Source organism: Carcharodon carcharias, chromosome 6 (assembly GCF_017639515.1).
Source record: "Carcharodon carcharias isolate sCarCar2 chromosome 6, sCarCar2.pri, whole genome shotgun sequence".
NCBI lineage: Eukaryota > Metazoa > Chordata > Chondrichthyes > Lamniformes > Lamnidae > Carcharodon > Carcharodon carcharias.
This window is the reverse complement of record NC_054472.1, coordinates 131,776,018-131,794,645: the sequence shown is the minus strand read 5'-3', so window position 1 is coordinate 131,794,645 and position 18,628 is coordinate 131,776,018. Positions and strand designations below refer to the sequence as shown.

General features: G+C 44.5%; 1 protein-coding gene across 1 annotated transcript in view; it reads left to right on the top strand.

Annotated features, from left to right (window-relative positions):
* The window catches only part of calb1 (calbindin 1), a 99,111-nt gene that overhangs the window by 76,470 nt on the left and 4,013 nt on the right, over positions 1–18,628 (top strand). The window contains exons 7-9 of the mRNA XM_041189283.1: positions 15,642–15,697; positions 15,795–15,834; positions 16,812–16,865. Coding sequence (XP_041045217.1) covers positions 15,642–15,697; positions 15,795–15,834; positions 16,812–16,865 — 150 coding nt within the window. The remainder of the gene's footprint in view (positions 1–15,641; positions 15,698–15,794; positions 15,835–16,811; positions 16,866–18,628) is intronic.

Below are 18,628 nucleotides of genomic sequence, written 5' to 3'. Positions count from 1 at the left end.
CCGCCAGACGGCAACAAGGCACGCCAGGGCGTGTCTGGGTGGCGGACGAGGGCGAGAAAATGGAAGGTATGCAGCAGCAGTCCATACAAAAAGCTCCTCCGCGCCGTGCCAAATGACACAGAGAGCATGTCCCCGAGGCGGCTCATATTGCGGGGGTTAAGGAGAATTAGTTGCACAGCCTGGGCACAGATGTTAATCACTTGTACATAATGTTCACTATTGTAAATAAACTCTCAACAATGGGGGAACAACACCTCATCTTCCGATTAGGCACTTTGCAGCCTTCCGGACTTAACATTGAGTTCATAACATCAGATCATGAACTACCTCCTCCATCCTCAACCCTTTTTGATCCTCCTTTTTTCAAATATTTCTTTGTAATTTTCATATGTACATTTTTTCCCACCTATTTCTATTATTGTTTCTTAATTTTATTTCCATTCATTGTTTTATCCCCATCTTTTAGCCTGTTTTGATCTTTTCTCCCACACCGTCCCCTCCCCCCACCCCACCCCCACTAAGGCCATCTGTCACTAGCTCATCTTGCCTTCTACTCCTAATGTCACCATTAGCACCTCCTTTATCCAGTATCACCACCGTCAACACCTTCGACCTTTTGTTTATGACATCTTTTGCAACCTCTCCTTTGCCTCCACCTATCACTGGCCTTCTATCCAGCTCCACCTGTCCCACCCCCCTTAAACAGTATATATTTCACCTCATTTCTACTGCTCTTTATTTCTGAAGAAGAGTCATCTGGACTCGAAATGTTAACTCTGTCTTTCTCTCCATAGATGCTGTCAGACCTGCTGAGTTTTTCCAGTAATTTTTGTTTTTATTCCAAATTTCCAGCATCTACAGTATTTTGCTTTTATCTCAACAATGAATCCGGCCTCTGGCTCGTTATTCTGATGAGCAGTGTTCATGTCACTCAGATGTGAAACCTTTGATAAATGCAGGGGTCTCAGTCCAGGGCCTCTTCCCTATGCTCTGTGCAGCTTTCAGGCCAAAGTGATGGTCCGGCCTCACACTCCCCGGACACATTAGTGATGCCTGCACCTTGATGGTGCTTGTCATTGCTGCCAGAATGTAGTGGGCAGGCATCACAGAGTTCTGTAATTCTCTCCGTGTGCTCTCAGCACCTTTAAAATGGGGTTGGCCCCCATCTCTTCAGCATCTGTGACTAGTGATGGTGTACTCCTGAAGGGCTCAGGTGCTGAAGACTGACAAAGGATCAGGTGCTTCTAAAGTTTCATGGCTGCGTCTCCATGATATAACCCTGATCAGAGAGCGCAAGCGAGCTGCCCTCAGTCAAATAGGAGTCAGACATTCACAGAGCCTGCGTGAAGATCTATGGAGTGTCCTCACTGCATGCCATCATCATCCTTCTGCAATCGAGGCATTATTAGGGCCTTCACTGCATCTCCATGACAGGAGCATTCTCAAAGAGGGTATTTGTGCTGCCATAAGCCAGATTGGAGTCAAACGTTCATAGATACAATGTGAGGATCTATGGTGTCTCCTCAATGCACGTCGTCATCATCATCCTCCACAAATCTAGCAGCTATGAGGACCTCTCCAGCATGCCTGCCTCGTCTGGCAAGTGTGAGAGCCTCATCGCCATCGTCGTTGCCTTCGAGGACCTCCTCACCCTCATCCCGGTCGATGTTTTCCTCATTGGAGGAGACCTCCAGCTCCTCCATCTCCTGCTCAGCCTGCTCCTCTTCCTATTGCAATGCCAAGTTGTGAAGCATGCAGCATGTGACGATGATGCGTGACACCCTCTGCGGAATGTATTGCAGGGCTCCACCAGACCGGTCCAGGCACCAGAACCTCATCTTCAGCATCCCAATGGTCTGCTCCACTAGGTTGCGAGTTGCAGCATGAGCCTTGTTATACCCTTGCTCTTCTGCAGTCTGAGGCCGCCACATGAGTGTCATCAGCCACAGCCTATGCGGGTAGCCCTTTTCCCTGCAGCCTCTGTGGACCCTGGAAGATGTCAGGGATCTGTGACCGACTGAGAATGTAGGAGTCATGGACCTTCCCTGGACACCGTGCGCAGACCTGCAGGATGCGTTTGTGGTAGTCGCACACCAGCTGCGCATTCAGTGGTTGACTGCTTGTGATAGAGATCTGAGCACCATGTGAGTGCAGTTGATCGCACCTTGCACCTGTGGGAAACCCAAGATCTGGGCACATCCAATTGATCTTGCAACCTGGCTGCCCTGGTCCTGGGCGAGATGCACAAAGCTGTGTGTCCTTGCTAAGATGGCATCCATGATCTCATGGATGTATTTGTTGGTGGAGGCTTGTGAGATCCCACAGAGGTCACCTGTGGAGCCGTGATAGGAGACACTGGCATAAAAATTGAGCGCCGTGGTCACTTTCATGGCCACGGGCAGTGGATGCCCTCCATCTCCCCACGGCGCCAAATCCTGCAGCAGCTGGCAGATGTGACCAACCAGTTCCCTAGACATTCGCAGTCTTCAGTGACACTGGTTCTCGGTCATCTGCAGGATTGAAAGGCGGCATCTATAGACCCTGGGTCTAGCTAGGCACCGACCAGCGATGGCTCTCTGTGGCTCTTCGGTGGTGTGTGAGGGAGCCCCAGTTGTCCCTTCTTCCAGAGGGTGCTGCTCCTCCCTCTGAGTAGCCAGGCACCTCAGTTACTTTTTCTTTATTGTCTTTGCTCTCTGTATGCCACGAGGCATACAGCTAGTTCACCAGGCTCCATGCTCCTGATGTACTCCTCCCGCCGGATGAAATAGAGAGACGTTTGGGTGAGCTTGGGTGTTCTAAGAAACTCTCTTGGTTAAGTCTAAAGGCCTCTTATTGCAGTGCTGGCTGAAACCCCACCCACCTCCGCCCCACTCCACCTGACCGACTGGCGGCAGCTTTGCCAACTGGACTGCATGCTGTGCTCTCAGCTCAGGAGCAGACATTCTCCTAGCACACACTACAAGGCTGCGCTGTTAGCTTGAATCATGGGGGAGATTGGTCCAAACCGGGATGATGACATTGCAAGGGGCTGTGAGCACCTCCACCAGTGACTGCTGCATGGCCAGTTTTAGCAAGGAGATTGCACAAAGTGCCCAGTCATCCAACTGTTCTGCAGTCCACTAAAATGCTCATTAGTTTGCAATCTGCGCCTGAAGGGTGAGAAGCCCTGAAGCACTTGGTGGCACTTCGATACCTCTGTGTTGCTTGAGTGGACAGAGAAGCAAGAGACCTGACTCCACGAATGTCAATGTGGCTGCGTCTGAACTGTCTCAGCTGCGGAGGAATGCTCACTTTATACAAGATTCCCTAATGTGTGGCCGCTTCCCTCCCCCACCACACACGTGTTTGTGCACTAACTTCAACAGCAGGGCAGCACTTCCCCACCCCCACCCCCACCTCCCCTCCAATGCACCTCAACTGCAGGGCAGCCCTTGCGTCCCCCCCTGACCCCAGTAAGTCGCCTCAACTGCAGGGTATCCCTTGCGTCCTCCCCCTGACCCCAGTAAATCGCCTCAACTGTAGGGCAGCCCTTGCACCCCCTTCCAAGTCGCCTCAACCTTGAGGTCAAACAGGCAACCTCGCGAGGGTGCACTCACCTCCGAGTTCCCCTCAAAGTGCAGCCCACAAAGTGTACGCCTTATATATGCTGTTGTGAAACACATTGGCATGATGTGGGCGGACGATCCAGCGGTGGGGGTGGGGGGGGTGGCGGTGGGGGGGGTGGAATGATTCTGGCTTCTGGCAGCTGGCCTTATAATGATATGCAGATATATTTCAATGACATTCCCGACAACCAATGGCAGGGCTGAGTGGATGATCGCAAACTGGTTTCACGATGTTGTGAAACCGATTTTTGGCCTTCTCACCATATTGTCCACTCACACCACTAAACACACCCAATGAGCATGGAAAATTCTATCCTGAGAGTGAGTGTGTGAGAGTGTGTGTGTATGTGTGTCTGTGTGTGTGTGTGTGTGAGAGAGATCCATTTGTATTCAGGAAACAGGCCCACTCCTTTGGGATGAACCGATCGTGATACAGCCTCCAGCTGAGGAGGTGCCATCTGGCATTTCAATCCAGTTGGCTAATGGAAGTGTTCAAGGAGCAGCCGCCATTGCAGTAGGATGTGGCATACAGGAGTGCGCCACCAGCTCACTGGGAGAGAGAAGCCAATTCTGCAGGTAAATCCCTCACCCTAGCACTGAGGCGCAGCCAAGCTTGTCCATTTGAAGCCTGCATTCCCCCCAGAAGGAACAATGTATTCTGCTTTTCGATTAATGTCCTTTCATCATTTGTGTTATCACAAGCAGGAGTGAATCAGGTAATGGCATCTATTATAATAGTCGATTTGGCTCTCACATTGCAGGTTTTTTTTTTGCTAAAGTGGCCCTTGCTTGAAAAATAGTGAAGATCACTGGTTTAAGTTCTTGCATGGGTCAGCATGAAACCAAGCAAACTACGACTTGACTTGAAGACTGAACATCCGGCCCTCAAAAATAATCCATAAGATAATTTTTTCAAATAAAAGCTCTTTCACCATAAAGGACAGATAAAGGTAATCAAAAACATTATAAGGTAGTTTCATGCGAAAGTTAGTTGGCAAGAATCTCCAAACTCAAGGAGGAAGCTTTTATATACTCTGAATCATCATCATTTCCTCGACCAGCACACCCAGGTTTCGTTGGACTATCTGTATGGCAGATTTGATGGGCTCATTGAAGTTAAACATTCTTTGCAAGATAAGAAATGTAACATTTTTTATCATGCATGAATAGTAGAGTTTTGTCAAAAAAGCTTTTCTCGACAGAATGTATACTGCAAGACAATGTAACTACGTTACCTACAGTCTTCCAACAGTACAGACTACTAAATGGTCAGAGAAATTATAGATGCCATTCTGGAACACTTGTCTTAGTTTTGCATGAAATTCAATCAAAGCTTCCTTGAAAGAGAGGCAAATGAATTGCAGGATTTTGCTAGGATTTGAAACCAGTTTTCTGAGCACTTTGTAGCAAAGGCCAAAATTGCTGAGTCCAACAGAGAATTGAATCCACAGCACTGATTTGACTCTGTTTAGACAGACAATTGTAAAATCTTATCTCACGATTGGTTCTGGCTTTCAATGCAAAAAGAGGTCCCTGAGATATCTCATAAAGCTGTCGAAATATTTGTCCACTTTGCCACAACATAAGTGCGAAATTGGATTTTCGTCACCTTTTTGCATAAAAAAATAAGTATAAAAGCAGCTTGAATATAGAGACTTGTTTCTGGTTGAAACACTTCAAATCAAACTAAGATTCTACAAACTATATTCCAGCAAACAGGCTCAACCAACTCACCAAGATAGTGATTCTTCAGAGCAGAGAGCAGGTCAAAAAGTAGCAAGAAATTGGAGCAGAGAATGGCACTAGTTGCCGCCCCCTGTAACTAGGAGGCAGCCAGAACCGCGGTCAGAAAGAAATCATGGTGTGACATCACACGGAAGCCGGTAGGTGATTGGCTGGTAAGTATTTCCTATTTCTCAGGGAGGAGGCAGTGACATGGTGATATTGTCACTGGACTATTGTCTAGAGACCCAGGGTAATGCTCTGGGAACAAATGCAAAAAACAATAAGGAATGAAACCTGGCATCGACCTAGGCACCAAAAACGGCAATGGCAGCTCAGCCCTGTCAATCCTGCAAAGTCCTCCTTACTAACATCTGGGGGCTTGTGCCAAAATTGGAAGAGCTGTCTCACAGACTAGTCAAGCAACAGCCTGACATAATCATATTCATGGAATCATATCTTACAGATAATGCCCCAGTCACCACCATCACCATCCCCGGGTATGTCCTATCCTACTGACAGGACAAACTCAGCAGAGGTGGTGGTACGGTGATATATAGTCAGGAGGGAGTTGCCCTGGGAGTGCTCAACAATGTCCTTGTTCTTCCTTTCAGCATCATTGGAGCAGAGCCGGGATGAGGAGGCAGAGGGGCCACCTCTCACACCTGAGGGTCCTGATGAATTATGAGCACCAGCGTCACACCATCTCAGCCAGGCAGGCACCAGCGCAGATGCTAGCACCTCGGCTAATGTTCCGGGGCACAGTGGTGAGGGCACTTCACACTCGCTTGAGGTGCAGGAACATTAACTATGTGCCCTGTCGATAAAGCTCAATGACAAACAAGTCATTCATAACATCATGTGTTCCCCTTCACCTGCAGAAGATAGGAATCACTCTGAGCTTGTTCACAAAGAAGGCATTTAATGAATTCACAAAATAAAACAGAAAAGAAACTTAATTCAAAGTTGTTGAGCTGCACGCCAAATTATAATCAACTAATAGTGGGGCAACATAAAACCACCAGTGAGAAGCCCGTGGTGTGCCTGAGATGCCTTAAGCTTACATTTTCGGGTCCTACATTTATGTACTCCTTCCTTGCTGGCACTGGCATTCGAGAGCCTGTTCAGAGGACTGCTGGGGACCAGGAACATGCTCAGTCGGTGGCTGATGATGTGCCTCTGTAGTCACCCCTGAGGCAGCAGATGCTGGAAGTCCAGCAGGGTCTGCGGTAGGATCTGGCAGAGATACATGAGGCAAATGCGTGGCATGGTCTCCGTGATGGAGGAGTCCATGCAGAGCATGAGCAATGCATTGACCCTCATGGTTGAGTGCAATACCTCCTCCTTGGAGAAAATGGTGACTCCAGGAGAACAATCAGGGCTTCCTGGGGATGCGCTCGGACCTGCAAGCCCTCACAGCGGCATTGACCTCAGCTGGTCAGTGTCCGGGTGGGAGATGGATTGGGCACCTAGTATCCTAGCTGGGTGCCCAACCATCAATGGTGAGCAGGGAGGTCCGAAGTGACCTCACATTGGCACACGAGCTGCGTGGCATCTCTGCGGGCTCTTTTCAGGGCATTCTGGAAGAGGCCAGCAGCTCCTCCGCCCCTCTACCAGTTACTGTGCGATCTGATGATGCTGTGGCAACTGGGGAGATACCAGCTGTGGCATTGGCCGCTCCCTCCCAGTTGGGGCCAGCACAGTCTCCATAGGCCAGAGGACGTCCGCCAAGGTCATCAAGGCCAACAGAACAGCACAGTGAACAGGCTCTCGAATGCCAGTGCCAGCAAGGAAGGAGTACATAAATGTAGGACCCGAAAATGTAAGCTTAAGGCATCTCAGGCACACCACGGGCTTCTCACTGGTGGTTTTATGTTGCCCCACTATTAGTTGATTATAATTTGGCGTGCAGCTCAACAACTTTGAATTAAGTTTCTTTTCTGTTTTATTTTGTGAATTCATTAAATGCCTTCTTTGTGAACAAGGCTCAGAGTGATTCCTATCTTCTGCAGGTGAAGGGGAACACATGATGTTATGAATGACTTGTTTGTCATTGAGCTTTATCGACAGGGCACATAGTTAATGTTCCTAACCAGGCAGATCTTGCTCTTAGGTATCGAGTATGGAACCTCCAGCACTGGCATGTGTTGGAGGTCCATCTGTAGTGTGCTAGCTGAAGGTACGTTGGATTAAAGCCTCCTGGGTGTCCCTGCCTCCCTGGAGGTTGCCTAGGTCAGTATCTACCCCCTCAGCGTTCTCCTGAGCGTGCTCGTCCTCAGACTCATGACTGGACTAATCGTCCGCAGCCAAAGCATCTGCGTCTACATCTCTTTCATCCACTGCGTCCCCCCTTTCCAGTGCCAGATTGTAGAGAGCGCAGCATGCAACCACTGTCAGTGACACACGATCTGGAGGGGTATTGCAGTGCGCCCCCTGAATGATCCAGATATCGGAAACATATCTTTAGAAGAACGATGGTTCTCTCTAACACAGCCCTTGTGGAGGCGTGGTTCCTATTGTACCGCTGCTCAGCCTCTGTTCTTGGATGGTGGAGAGGTATCATGAGCCACCTTTTGAGGGTATAGCCCTTGTCACCCAGCAACCATCCATCCAGCTGGGCTGCAGCACTGAAGAGCCCCGGCACCTGGGAGTGTCTGAGGACGTAGGCATCATGGAAGCTGCCTGGGTACCTTGCAGAATCTGCATTCTATGGTCACATACTATCTGCACGTTCATGGAGTGGAAGCCCTTCCTGTTGACAAAGGCACCGGACTCACCTACTGGTGCCTTGATGGCCACATGTGTGCAGCCTATTGCATCCTGGATGCGGGGGAAGCCAGCAATTGCCGCGAAGCCTCTGGCTCGCTCTGTCTGGCTGGCCTTGTCCCAGCGGTAGTGAATGAAAGTCAATGCACGCCTGAATAGAACGTCTGTCACCTGCTTGACACAAGTGTGGACAGCTGACTGGGAGACTCCACAAAGATCACCCGCTGACCCCTGGAAAGAGCCAGAGGCACAGAGTTTGAGGCCAGCTGTGACCTTCAACACCTCTGGCATAGGTTGCCCACCCACAGTTGGCACAGATCTCAGGGCCTATCATCTGACAGATGTATTTGACTGTCTCCCTTGAGAGTTGGAGCTTCCTTCAGTACTGCACCTCAGACATATTGAGGTAGCTGCTTCTCCGCCTGTAAACCTTGGCAGCAGGATAGTGGTGTCTTCTACAGCCCCTTCCGCCTTGCACTTCCTGTTGGCCCTGCGCCTGTCCTCCCAAAGGTGGCTCCCCTGGAGGCTGACTATGGACTCCTGGCCTCCTCCCCCTTCTGGCCCTCTCTTCCTCCTCAGAGGAGGTGCCTGCCGATTCCCAGGGTAAAGGAAGGCTTCCTTAAACCAGCAAGGCCCCAAGAATGATGTTTACTTCAAAGTCCTGACCTGAAGCCTGTTATTCCTGTCCAAGCAGCTGTGAAGAGATTTGAAGTTGTCCTGTTCACACTGGCAAGCAGGAGTAAGTTTAAATGTTAAATGTCTACCAAAGACCACTCGCAAGCCCACTCACCCCTCTTATCCCACCTGTGGATGAGGTTTTTAAAAATGTGGCCTACCCGTCTGAAGATCGCGCGGGCTCCGAAAAATCGCTATCTATTAATGGCTCAAGGGCCTTAAGTAGCGCATTAATGGCAGGCGCGCATTGGAGATCATAGCATGCCCACCGGCCAAAATATCGCGATGGCATGCGGTGACGTCAAGACGCACACCCCTGCATGTCATTTTACGCATTGCCATGTCGGACCCGCCCTGCATGGTAATGTAAAAATTCTGGCCATGGTGTTTGGTTGACCCTGTGTCAGAGTGGTTCTGTTTGGATAAAGGTTACATCTTAGTAGCAAACTGTTAATAAGCCTTGATTGTTTGAGATGAAAACAGGTTTTTAACCAAGAGTTCGAAGTGTAGTCAAAGTAACCGATTCCGGTTCCTTGGCTTTGGAGTTTGGCCCACTTTAAATATTTGACCTCAGTCCAAGAAACATATCTATTTTTTTGGTTTGGGTTTTACTGTTGGGTTGCTCTCTGGCCAATGCAAGTTAATGAAGTCACTAAAATTATCCTCCGCTTCTATCTGTATTATTTATAGTGGAAGCATTTTCACCATATCTACCCTATCAAACATTTAATTATCTTAAGAATTCTATCAGGTCATTCTTCAGCCTCCTCCTTTCTAAAGAGTCTCACCCTTTGCAGCCTTTCCTGGAAATACATCCTTTCAGTTCTAGCATCATCCTTATTAATCCCGTTTTTTTTCACCTTCTCCAAATGCCTCTATATCCTTTTTATGATATGCAGACCAGAACCATTCACATCTCTCTAAGTGTAGCCTAACCAATGTTCTGTACAAGTCTAACATAAGTTTTGGGCTTTTCAATTCTTTCTTCCAGAAATGAATCCGTGTTTTGTTTGCTTTATTTAAATAGCCTTATTAACTTGCTTTGCTGCTTTTAATGATTTGTGCACCTGTACCTGGATCCCTTTGCTCCTCATACCCATCTAGACCCTTCTTATCTAAGCAGTATGTGGCCTCCTTATTCTTCTTAACAAAATGCAGCATCTCACTCTTATCTATGTTGAAATTCATTTGCCAAGTTTTTTCTCTTGTCTAGTACTTTGTTGCATTCTTTCTTTGGATAAACAACAACGCCAATATGATTTTGAAATTATGCATGCAAACCCCAAGTAACAACAATAGTCCAAACACCGATCCAGGGGAACATCATTTTCCAAGTTTTGCCAGTATAAATAATTACCTTGAACCTCTACTTTCGGTTTTGCTTTGTAGCCAGTTTTATAACCATTTTGTTACCTGTCCATGGACTCCTGACCTTAGTGTAAGTCTGAATCCAAATATATCACATCTCCTTTTATGTTCAAGTTTATTCAGCTGTATAGTGCTGATAATGTACTGTACTATTTTGCCTTCTGTCGTAAACAATATGTTATTGTTAGCTGAGAAAGTAAAATTGTTTATAGATGCAAACAAATGGGAATAGGGCTGATACAAATAACAGCCTTTTTTACACTGTGCTTCGCTGTTGACTTAAATTGATAAGAAAATCTTATGTAGTGTAAAAGGAATACTGATTCAGTACTATTGATGAAATCTAATTTTACCCTTACTCTTTCAAAAGGAGGGGGTGGAGAGGCCCACATGGGTGTGAATCTTTGGGGGCGAGAGGGACTCAGTAGAAAAATGTTTGGGAAACTCTGGACTAGACATCTCACTAAAAGAAGTTCAGTGCATTTCAAAAAAACCTGGGCAAAGAGGATGTCTATATCCATAAAATGGCCTCTACAAGTCCTTTGCTCCATTTCCACTAAGATTTGCAGACTGCATTGCTGGATGCATGAATTGTGATTTGTACCACTGAACTGAAAATTGAAGTGCTGGAGAAGTTGTGAAAAGACCATTATCACAGGTGTGTCCAGTTGCTTACTATGAGACCTATTTCTTTTGGGCAAAAAGTTAAGGGGTTGACTTTTGCACAGGTAATGTTTTTAGGGGCTTACTTTCAACTACCGATGCTCGCTTGTTACTCCACACAGATACCTCTTGGGCTGGTGCACACTGACCCTGCAGATTGTTCCAATCTTACCTCTGTCATTTCAACGAGAAATTAAACTTTTACTAAAGTTCTCCAATACCTCAGTGGACAAATTGTACTCTGTGATCTAGCACCAGAAAAATTAGAAAACTCTTGCTTCAAATCCTGGTCTCTGCTGTTATTACTCTGTACACAAAGTGGACATTGAGCTGACTCGGAGCCCAGTGTCTTTGGAAAGTCAGTGGTCGACTTTTACACGAGATATAAGAAAAATTCAGAAGTTTTTGGCCAAAAGTCGGGCCAACTTTTACATAAGATTGCATGATAGAAGATTAATATAAGTCAAATTATTCAGACTCACCAGGGATAGACACAGTTGACAAAAACATTCCTCATATTTGTAAGGCTTTTACATGAACCACAATGAATTTTATTGTTTTGTTGTGTAATCTAATGTAGAATTCATATTTTAATGTCAGATATTATAAGAACATAAGAAATAGGAACAGGAGTAGACCATTCGGCCCCTCAAGCCTGCTCTGCATTCAATAAGGTCATGGCTGATCTTCTTGTGTTTCGGTTTCCACATTTCCACCTAACTCCGATAACCTTTGGTTCCCTTGCCTAACAAGAATCTATCTCCCTCTGCCTTAAAAATATTCAATGACCCCACCTCCACCATCTTCTGAGGCAGAGAATTCCAAAGTCGGACAACCTTCTGAGAGAAAAAACTTCTCCTCATCTCTGTGCTGAAAGGGAGAACTCTGATTTTAAAACAGTGCCCCCTAGTTCTGGACTCACCTACAAGAGGAAGCATCCTTTCGATGTCCATCTTGTCAAGGCCGTTTTGGATCTTGTATACTTCAATCAAATCACCCCTCACTCTTCTAAACTCCAGTGGAAAAAGCCCGGTCTGTCCAACCTTTCCTCATAAGACAACCCACTCATTCCAGGTATCAATCTAGTAAACCTCCTTTGAACCGCCTCCAATGAATTTATATCCTTCCTTAAATCAGGAGACCAAAACTGCACATAATATGCGAGATGCGGTCTCAGCAATGCCCTGTTTAGCTGAAGCATAACTTCCTTACTTTTATGTTCAATTTCTCTCATAATAAAGGATAACATCCATTAGCCTTCTTAATTATTTGCTGTACCTGGATACTGTGACTCATACTAGAACACCTAGATCCCTCTGCACCTCAGAATTATGCAGCTGTTCTCCATTTAAGTAATACTCTGCTTTTTTGTTCTTCCTGTCAAAGTGAACATCTTCACATTTTCCCACATTAAACTCAATTTGCTAGATCTTTGCTCAGTCACTCAACCTATCTATATCCATCTGCAACCTCCTCATGCCCTCTTCACAACATATTTTCCTACCTATCTTTGTGTCATCTGCAAATTTAGCTACCATGTCTTCACTCCCCTCATCTAAGTCATTGATGTAAATTGTAAAAAAGTTGAGGCCCCAGTACAGATTCCTGTGGGGCTCCACTCATCACATCCTGCCAATCAGAAGAAGACACATTTATGCATGTGCTCTGCTTTCTGCCAGCCAGCCAATCTCCTATCCATGTTAATATGTTACCCCCTACATTATGCGTTTTTATTTTCCGTAATAATCTTTGATGTGGCGTCTTATCAAATGCCTTCCGGAAATCCAAGTACAGTATGTCTACAGGCTCCCCTTTATCCACTGCGCATGTTACTTCTTCAAAACACCTCAATAAATTAGCTAAACATGATTTCCCTTTCACAAAACCGTGCTGACTCTTCCCAAATGCCTTGAGCTCTTCTAAGTGCCCAACTATAACCTCCTTAATGATCGATTCTAATAGCTTCCCCACGACAGACATCAAGCTGACAGGCCTATAGTTTCCTGCTTTCTGTCTCCCTTCCTTCTTGATTAGGCGAGTTATATTTACTACTTTCCGATCTGATGGAACCTTTCCAGAATCTAGCGAATTTTGGAAAATTAACACCAGCTCATCGACTACCTCATTAGTCATCTCTTTTAAGACCCTAGGATGTAATCCATCGGGACCCGGAGACTTGCCAGCCCGCAGCTCCATGAGTTTGCTCAGTACCGTTTCCCTATTGATTTCAATTTCATCAAGAACCTTTCTCCCTTTCACCTCTTGATTTGCAGCTATTATTGAAATGTTTTTTATATCCTCTATAGTGAACACAGAAGTAAAATATTTGTTCATCTCTGAGGGAGGGATCAGGGGGAGAGAGGCGAGCCATGGGTGGGGCAGTTGGGAGTCAGGCATGGGGAGGGAAGTGGTTGGGAGTCAGGCCTGGTTATTGGGTGTCAGGAGTTGGGCCTCGGCGCAGGGGACTCGAGAGTCAGGCCTGAAAGAGGGGAGCAGTCGGGAGTCCGGCCTTTTGGAGCGGGGGGTGGGGGGGGGGGGGGGGGGGGGGTGCGAAGTTGGGAGTCAGGCTGAAGTTGGGAGTTGGGCCTTGGGAGAATGGAGTTGGGCCTGGGGGAGTGGAGTCGGTCGGGGGGGTGGGTTGGTGGAAGGAATCCCTTTGGGGCTTGGGGTGGTTCAGTGCTATGGTTAGCCAGAAGCTAGAAGTGGTTTTAATTCTGTTTCTGGGTAACCATCTGAAGTCTGCAATTTAAATTGCATTTTTGGATGATTCTCGGTGCAGCAAAATTGCCCATCGGAAGTTTGAGCCTCCTGGGTAATTGCCGTGCAATCCTTAATTAGGAGCCTCTGCGGGGGGGGGGGGTGCGGGGGCAGTTCTGCAGTGCATCTTTGGGGTACGCCCAGATACAATGCTCTGGAATTCGGAGGTTACAGCACCTGTGGTGTGACCTGGTCACCTACTACTGCCATTTAAAAATGTTACTTTTACACATCAAGCAATACCATACCACTCTACATTGTAGCTGATCTAATCCGAAGTGGGTTTTTTTGTGAAATTTGCACTTATGAAAGAAAAATACTACAGCAGAAACCGGCTCAGACCATCTATAGGGTAAAGTTCACTTTACACTCCTGTACAAACTACAATAAGTTCCAATCTCAGAAGACCTTACACTCACACCTTCTCTAATGCTTCTTCTTTCTTTAATTATCATCTATATATGACTCCTTGATGACATCATCTGCAAGCCTGATGGCAGTTTTCTCACGAATGCCCTAGTATACCCAAACTCAACTTACCTGCCATCCCCAAAGCTATTTACATTCTTTCTGATTGCATGTTCCAGTCGGATAAACCATGTGTTTCCTCCACCTCAATTTTGGCCGGGGTTAAGTATGGTATGGGAGCTAGTATCAGTCAGCATGATGATCTGCTACTGATCCCAAATTTCTGAGATTGTGGTATACAAATTATTGCAAAATATGATATATTATTGTTAGGGAAATAGTCATTACAACTCAGAAGAATGCTTATTTTTAAAATATATACAATTGCAGCTTATTTTTTATCACATACATTATCATGTAATTATCAACTCAATCTTGAGGATTTAAAATGAGCCAAATGTTTTCCCTAAAATAGCTGAGAATACTTTTACCTAGACAATGTGGTAAGAACCACTGAGGGATGGTTTGAAAACAACAAAAGCAACAACTTGAAAAGAACCAAAGACAGCATGGATTGAATGGATAATTTTAAAAACAAACAATTAGTAAAAATGTGAAAAATGGAATAAAAATAAATTGATACTCTGTAGAATTATATTTGAATAGATTAAATACAGAATCAACATCACTGCTATATTTAGGTCTGTTAAAATGTTGGACGATGGCAGGATTCTGATCAATCTACAGTAAGGTTTATGCATTTAACTCTTGAAGGAAGATTTCAAGAACAAATGTAGAAGAAACATTTAATGCTAATCAGACTAGACTGTTATACGCATATACGGACATTTGACGGCAGGGGAAAATAATTGTTTAGGTATCAGTTTGACCATTTTATATATATATTTACACTTTCAAATATCTGATTAGTGTGTAGACCCAACGTTGATAGCATTACAAATGCCCCCAGGCCTTCCCCTGCCCCATGACACACAACGCACACCTGATAATTAAGCTTTATCAAATAAAAATAAATGGCAAACTATTATGTTTCCCAGCTATAAATGCTTATCTTCGGTTGATAATATGCAAAGTTGCTGCATTTCGAAAGATACTAAGGAATAGAATAAATGCAGGAAATTGGTAGAAGCAGACAGACTATTGAATCTGCAAAGGAAATTCAAAATTAGTACTTAAAAAGTTGTGTCTGGTGTGTGCTTCCTATAGATTTGTTTGCATGCTTCATTTTCTCCTGCTGGACATGGTGTACCATAGTGTATGCAATGTAATAGGGTTCAAAACCAATATCGTATGGTACAAATCTGGTAATACATCAACCTGCTATCAACCATGCTCAAACAATACAGCTCAGCATCCATTTGGCTAGGTGACTTGGAATTTCTTAAGTTAGATACTGGTGCAAGGATAGAAAACAGCCACATGGAATATTTAGTATAAACAAATTAGGCTGTTGAGACAGAAAAGACTACAAAAGGAACTTAGACTTCAAACGATCATCACTTAACTTCTTTGCCTGTGACTTGCAGTCCTGTAACATGAAAAGCTGTAAATTTCCTAATGCAATACTTTGTTTTTAAAATTCTGACTTCATTTAAATTTTCTGAAAAAGATAAATGTTTGATTCATTTTAGGAAACTTTAATTTTTATTTTTTAAGCTTAAAATGTTCGATTCAAATCACGATGGAAAGTTGGGACTTGGTGAAATGGCAAGGTATGCAATTTTCAATACACAATTTTTTAAAGCAACAATATTTTATTAGGCAATATAAATGCATAAACTACATATACGTAAAATTCATTTTTAATAGGTTGCTTCCTGACAAAGAAAATTTTCTCCTCAAATTTCAGGTAAGTGTTACTTTCTTTGGAGTAAGTACATTTGACAGGTAATAAAAAATCCACCCAAGCATATTTAGGGATAAACGGGGTTCTGTTAACTTTAACAACTGAGACTATTGGACACTTCATTCTACAATTCAAATATACATTTACCCTCAACTTCACAAAAGACACATTACATAGAAATAACACGACATATTCAAAATCTAGCATATACTTGCATTTTCTGTAACTGACACACTTATTTCTAGTACATGTTACTGTCATGCCGGAATTTACTTATCATTTTGCTCTTGCTGGAGGTCTGAAGCTTCCATCTCCAGGATGGTGGCTTAGTGGATTTTTTAAATAAGTCTTCCTAACATGTACTTCCAAATTGGGTGGTACTGTGGCATCCCACCTGAAGCCAACTCTCTTGGATCTGTCCAGGCAGGTGCCAAATTACACTTCACGCAGTAATCAGCTATAAAGTTCTTTAGTTACCTGGTCTGGCCTACATGTGGCTCCAGATCCCCAGTAATATGGTTAACTCTTAACTGTCCTCTGAAATGGCCTAGCAAGGCACTCAGTTCAAGGACAATTAGGGATGTGCAACAAATGCTGGCCTTGTCAGCAACACCCACATCTCATGAAAGAATAAGTGTTTTGAACATTTTTAAAGCTATTCCTACAGATTTTTTCTTGCTACAGTAGAAAGTCAGTGTTTATTTAAACTGCAGCAAGCACTTATTTCTCCTCCTCCTTCTCACTTTTCCCACTGCTCATTAACTTGGTCTGCCTTAAATAGCACTTCAGCACTATTCACTTCATTTTTTACTTCAACTTATATTCTCCATAAGCTCTAACTTGCCATGAGAAATGTCATAGGGGAATCACTCATATCATGTCTATTCATAGATTTATAGGTGTTATACTAATCAGCTGCAAGTTACAGAATCATCATTTACTTTGCATTCTGTCAATAAGATTTATTTTTCATTTTTCAGGGGGTGAATATGTCTTCAAAAGAATTTAATGATATCTTTGACTATTATGATCAGGTAAGTTTTCTAAAACCTTTTTTTTTAAAGTTTTAATTAACCAAATATATCATCAGGGACACCTTGCTGCAAGAGAAGCAGTTTTAGTATCTTAAAGGGGAAAGTTGCCATTTTGGGTATGAAAAGAGCTCAAGAGAACCAAATGTCATTTAATTATTATACAAAACACAATAATACTTAACAATTAAACATTTTCTAATATGAAGAACAATGTCAGGTGTAGAAAAAGTATTCTGTTGTACACTTCTCAAAATCAGGTGGGATTGTGATAGAGAGTTAAGGAAAATTTGGTTGGTAAGGCCCCGATCACTCAATTCTCATTCACTACAGCAGCAGCTGACGGCTCCTTTCCCCCATGCTGCATTCAAATGGTGGCGGGAAGATGCATGGCTCATGTCACTAGTGAATTTACCTTTCATCTGCCCCACTTACGGCCCCTTCCTGCAGCCACCATGTGGAAGGTGTCATTAGGTTTTTCTTATGCATTCACGGGATGTGGGTTTCGCTGGCTAGGCCAACATTTATTGTTCATAAAATAAAAACAAAAAAACTGCGGATGCTGGAAATCCAAAACAAAAACAGAATTACCTGGAAAAACTCAGCAGGTCTGGCAGCATCGGCGGAGAAGAAAAGAGTTGACGTTTCGAATCCTCATGACCCTTCGACAGAACTTGAGTTCGAGTCCAAGAGTTGAAATATAAGCTGGTTTAAGGTGTGTGGGGGGGGAGCAGAGAGAGAGAAGTGGAGGGGGGGGTGTGGTTGTAGGGACAAACAAGCAGTGATAGAAGCAGATCATCAAAAGATGTCAACAACAATAGAACAAAAGAACACAGGTGTTAAAGTTGGTGATATTATCTAAACGAATTGTTCATCTCTAATTGCCCTTGAGGTGGTGGTGGTGAGCTGCCTTCTTGAACTGCTACAGAAAGATTGAGTTCTCATAACGGACGGAGATGAACTTGTAGAACCTTCCCTACCTCTAAGTTGGGTCCAGCACTTTACTACATAAGGCCTTGGTCTTGACCGAGGCTCAGGTTTTCAGTGGAAGTCTAGTTGCCATCGTCAGCATGCTTCTGATGTATTCGGATCATTTGCCATCTCTACTGCTGCTGCTGCAAATTCCTGCTGCATTCCGGATTTCTGCCCTTAGACTGGTGTGCTTCCTCTTGACAGAGAGTGTCCCACTTTGTAACTCACCCATGAAACCCCAAACCAGGACAATAGTTCAGTGGGAGAAAGTTCCATTCTGTGGAATTCTGCTCTGAAGGGGAAGATCGCTCTCTGACTCCCTGAGTGTCTCAACACTTGGCAAACATATTTTTGGGCAAACAATCCTATCAATTATTAAAACAGACCTACTGAGTATTTCCAGAATTTTATTTTTTATTTCAGAGTTCCAGGACCTGCAGTATTTTGATTTTGTATTATTATATGAAGTGTCTTGAAATATTTTGACCTGCATAAGTGCAAGGAATATTTAACTTATGTGTTTCCACTGCCAATACAAAATGAATTGGTTTGTGTTTCTACATGTTTAGTCTTTTCCAACAGCTTAGTCTCTGTTTAACATCCATGATTTAAATCACTCCCCCAATGGTGGCCGTGCCATCAGCTGCCAAGCCGCTAAGCTCTGGGATTCTCTCCCTAAACCTCTCCACCTCTCTCTTCCTTTAAGGCACTCTTAAAACCTACCTCTTTCACCAGGTTTGTTATCTTTCCTAACATTTCCTTTTGCGGCTCAGGGTCAAATTTTGTGTGATGTC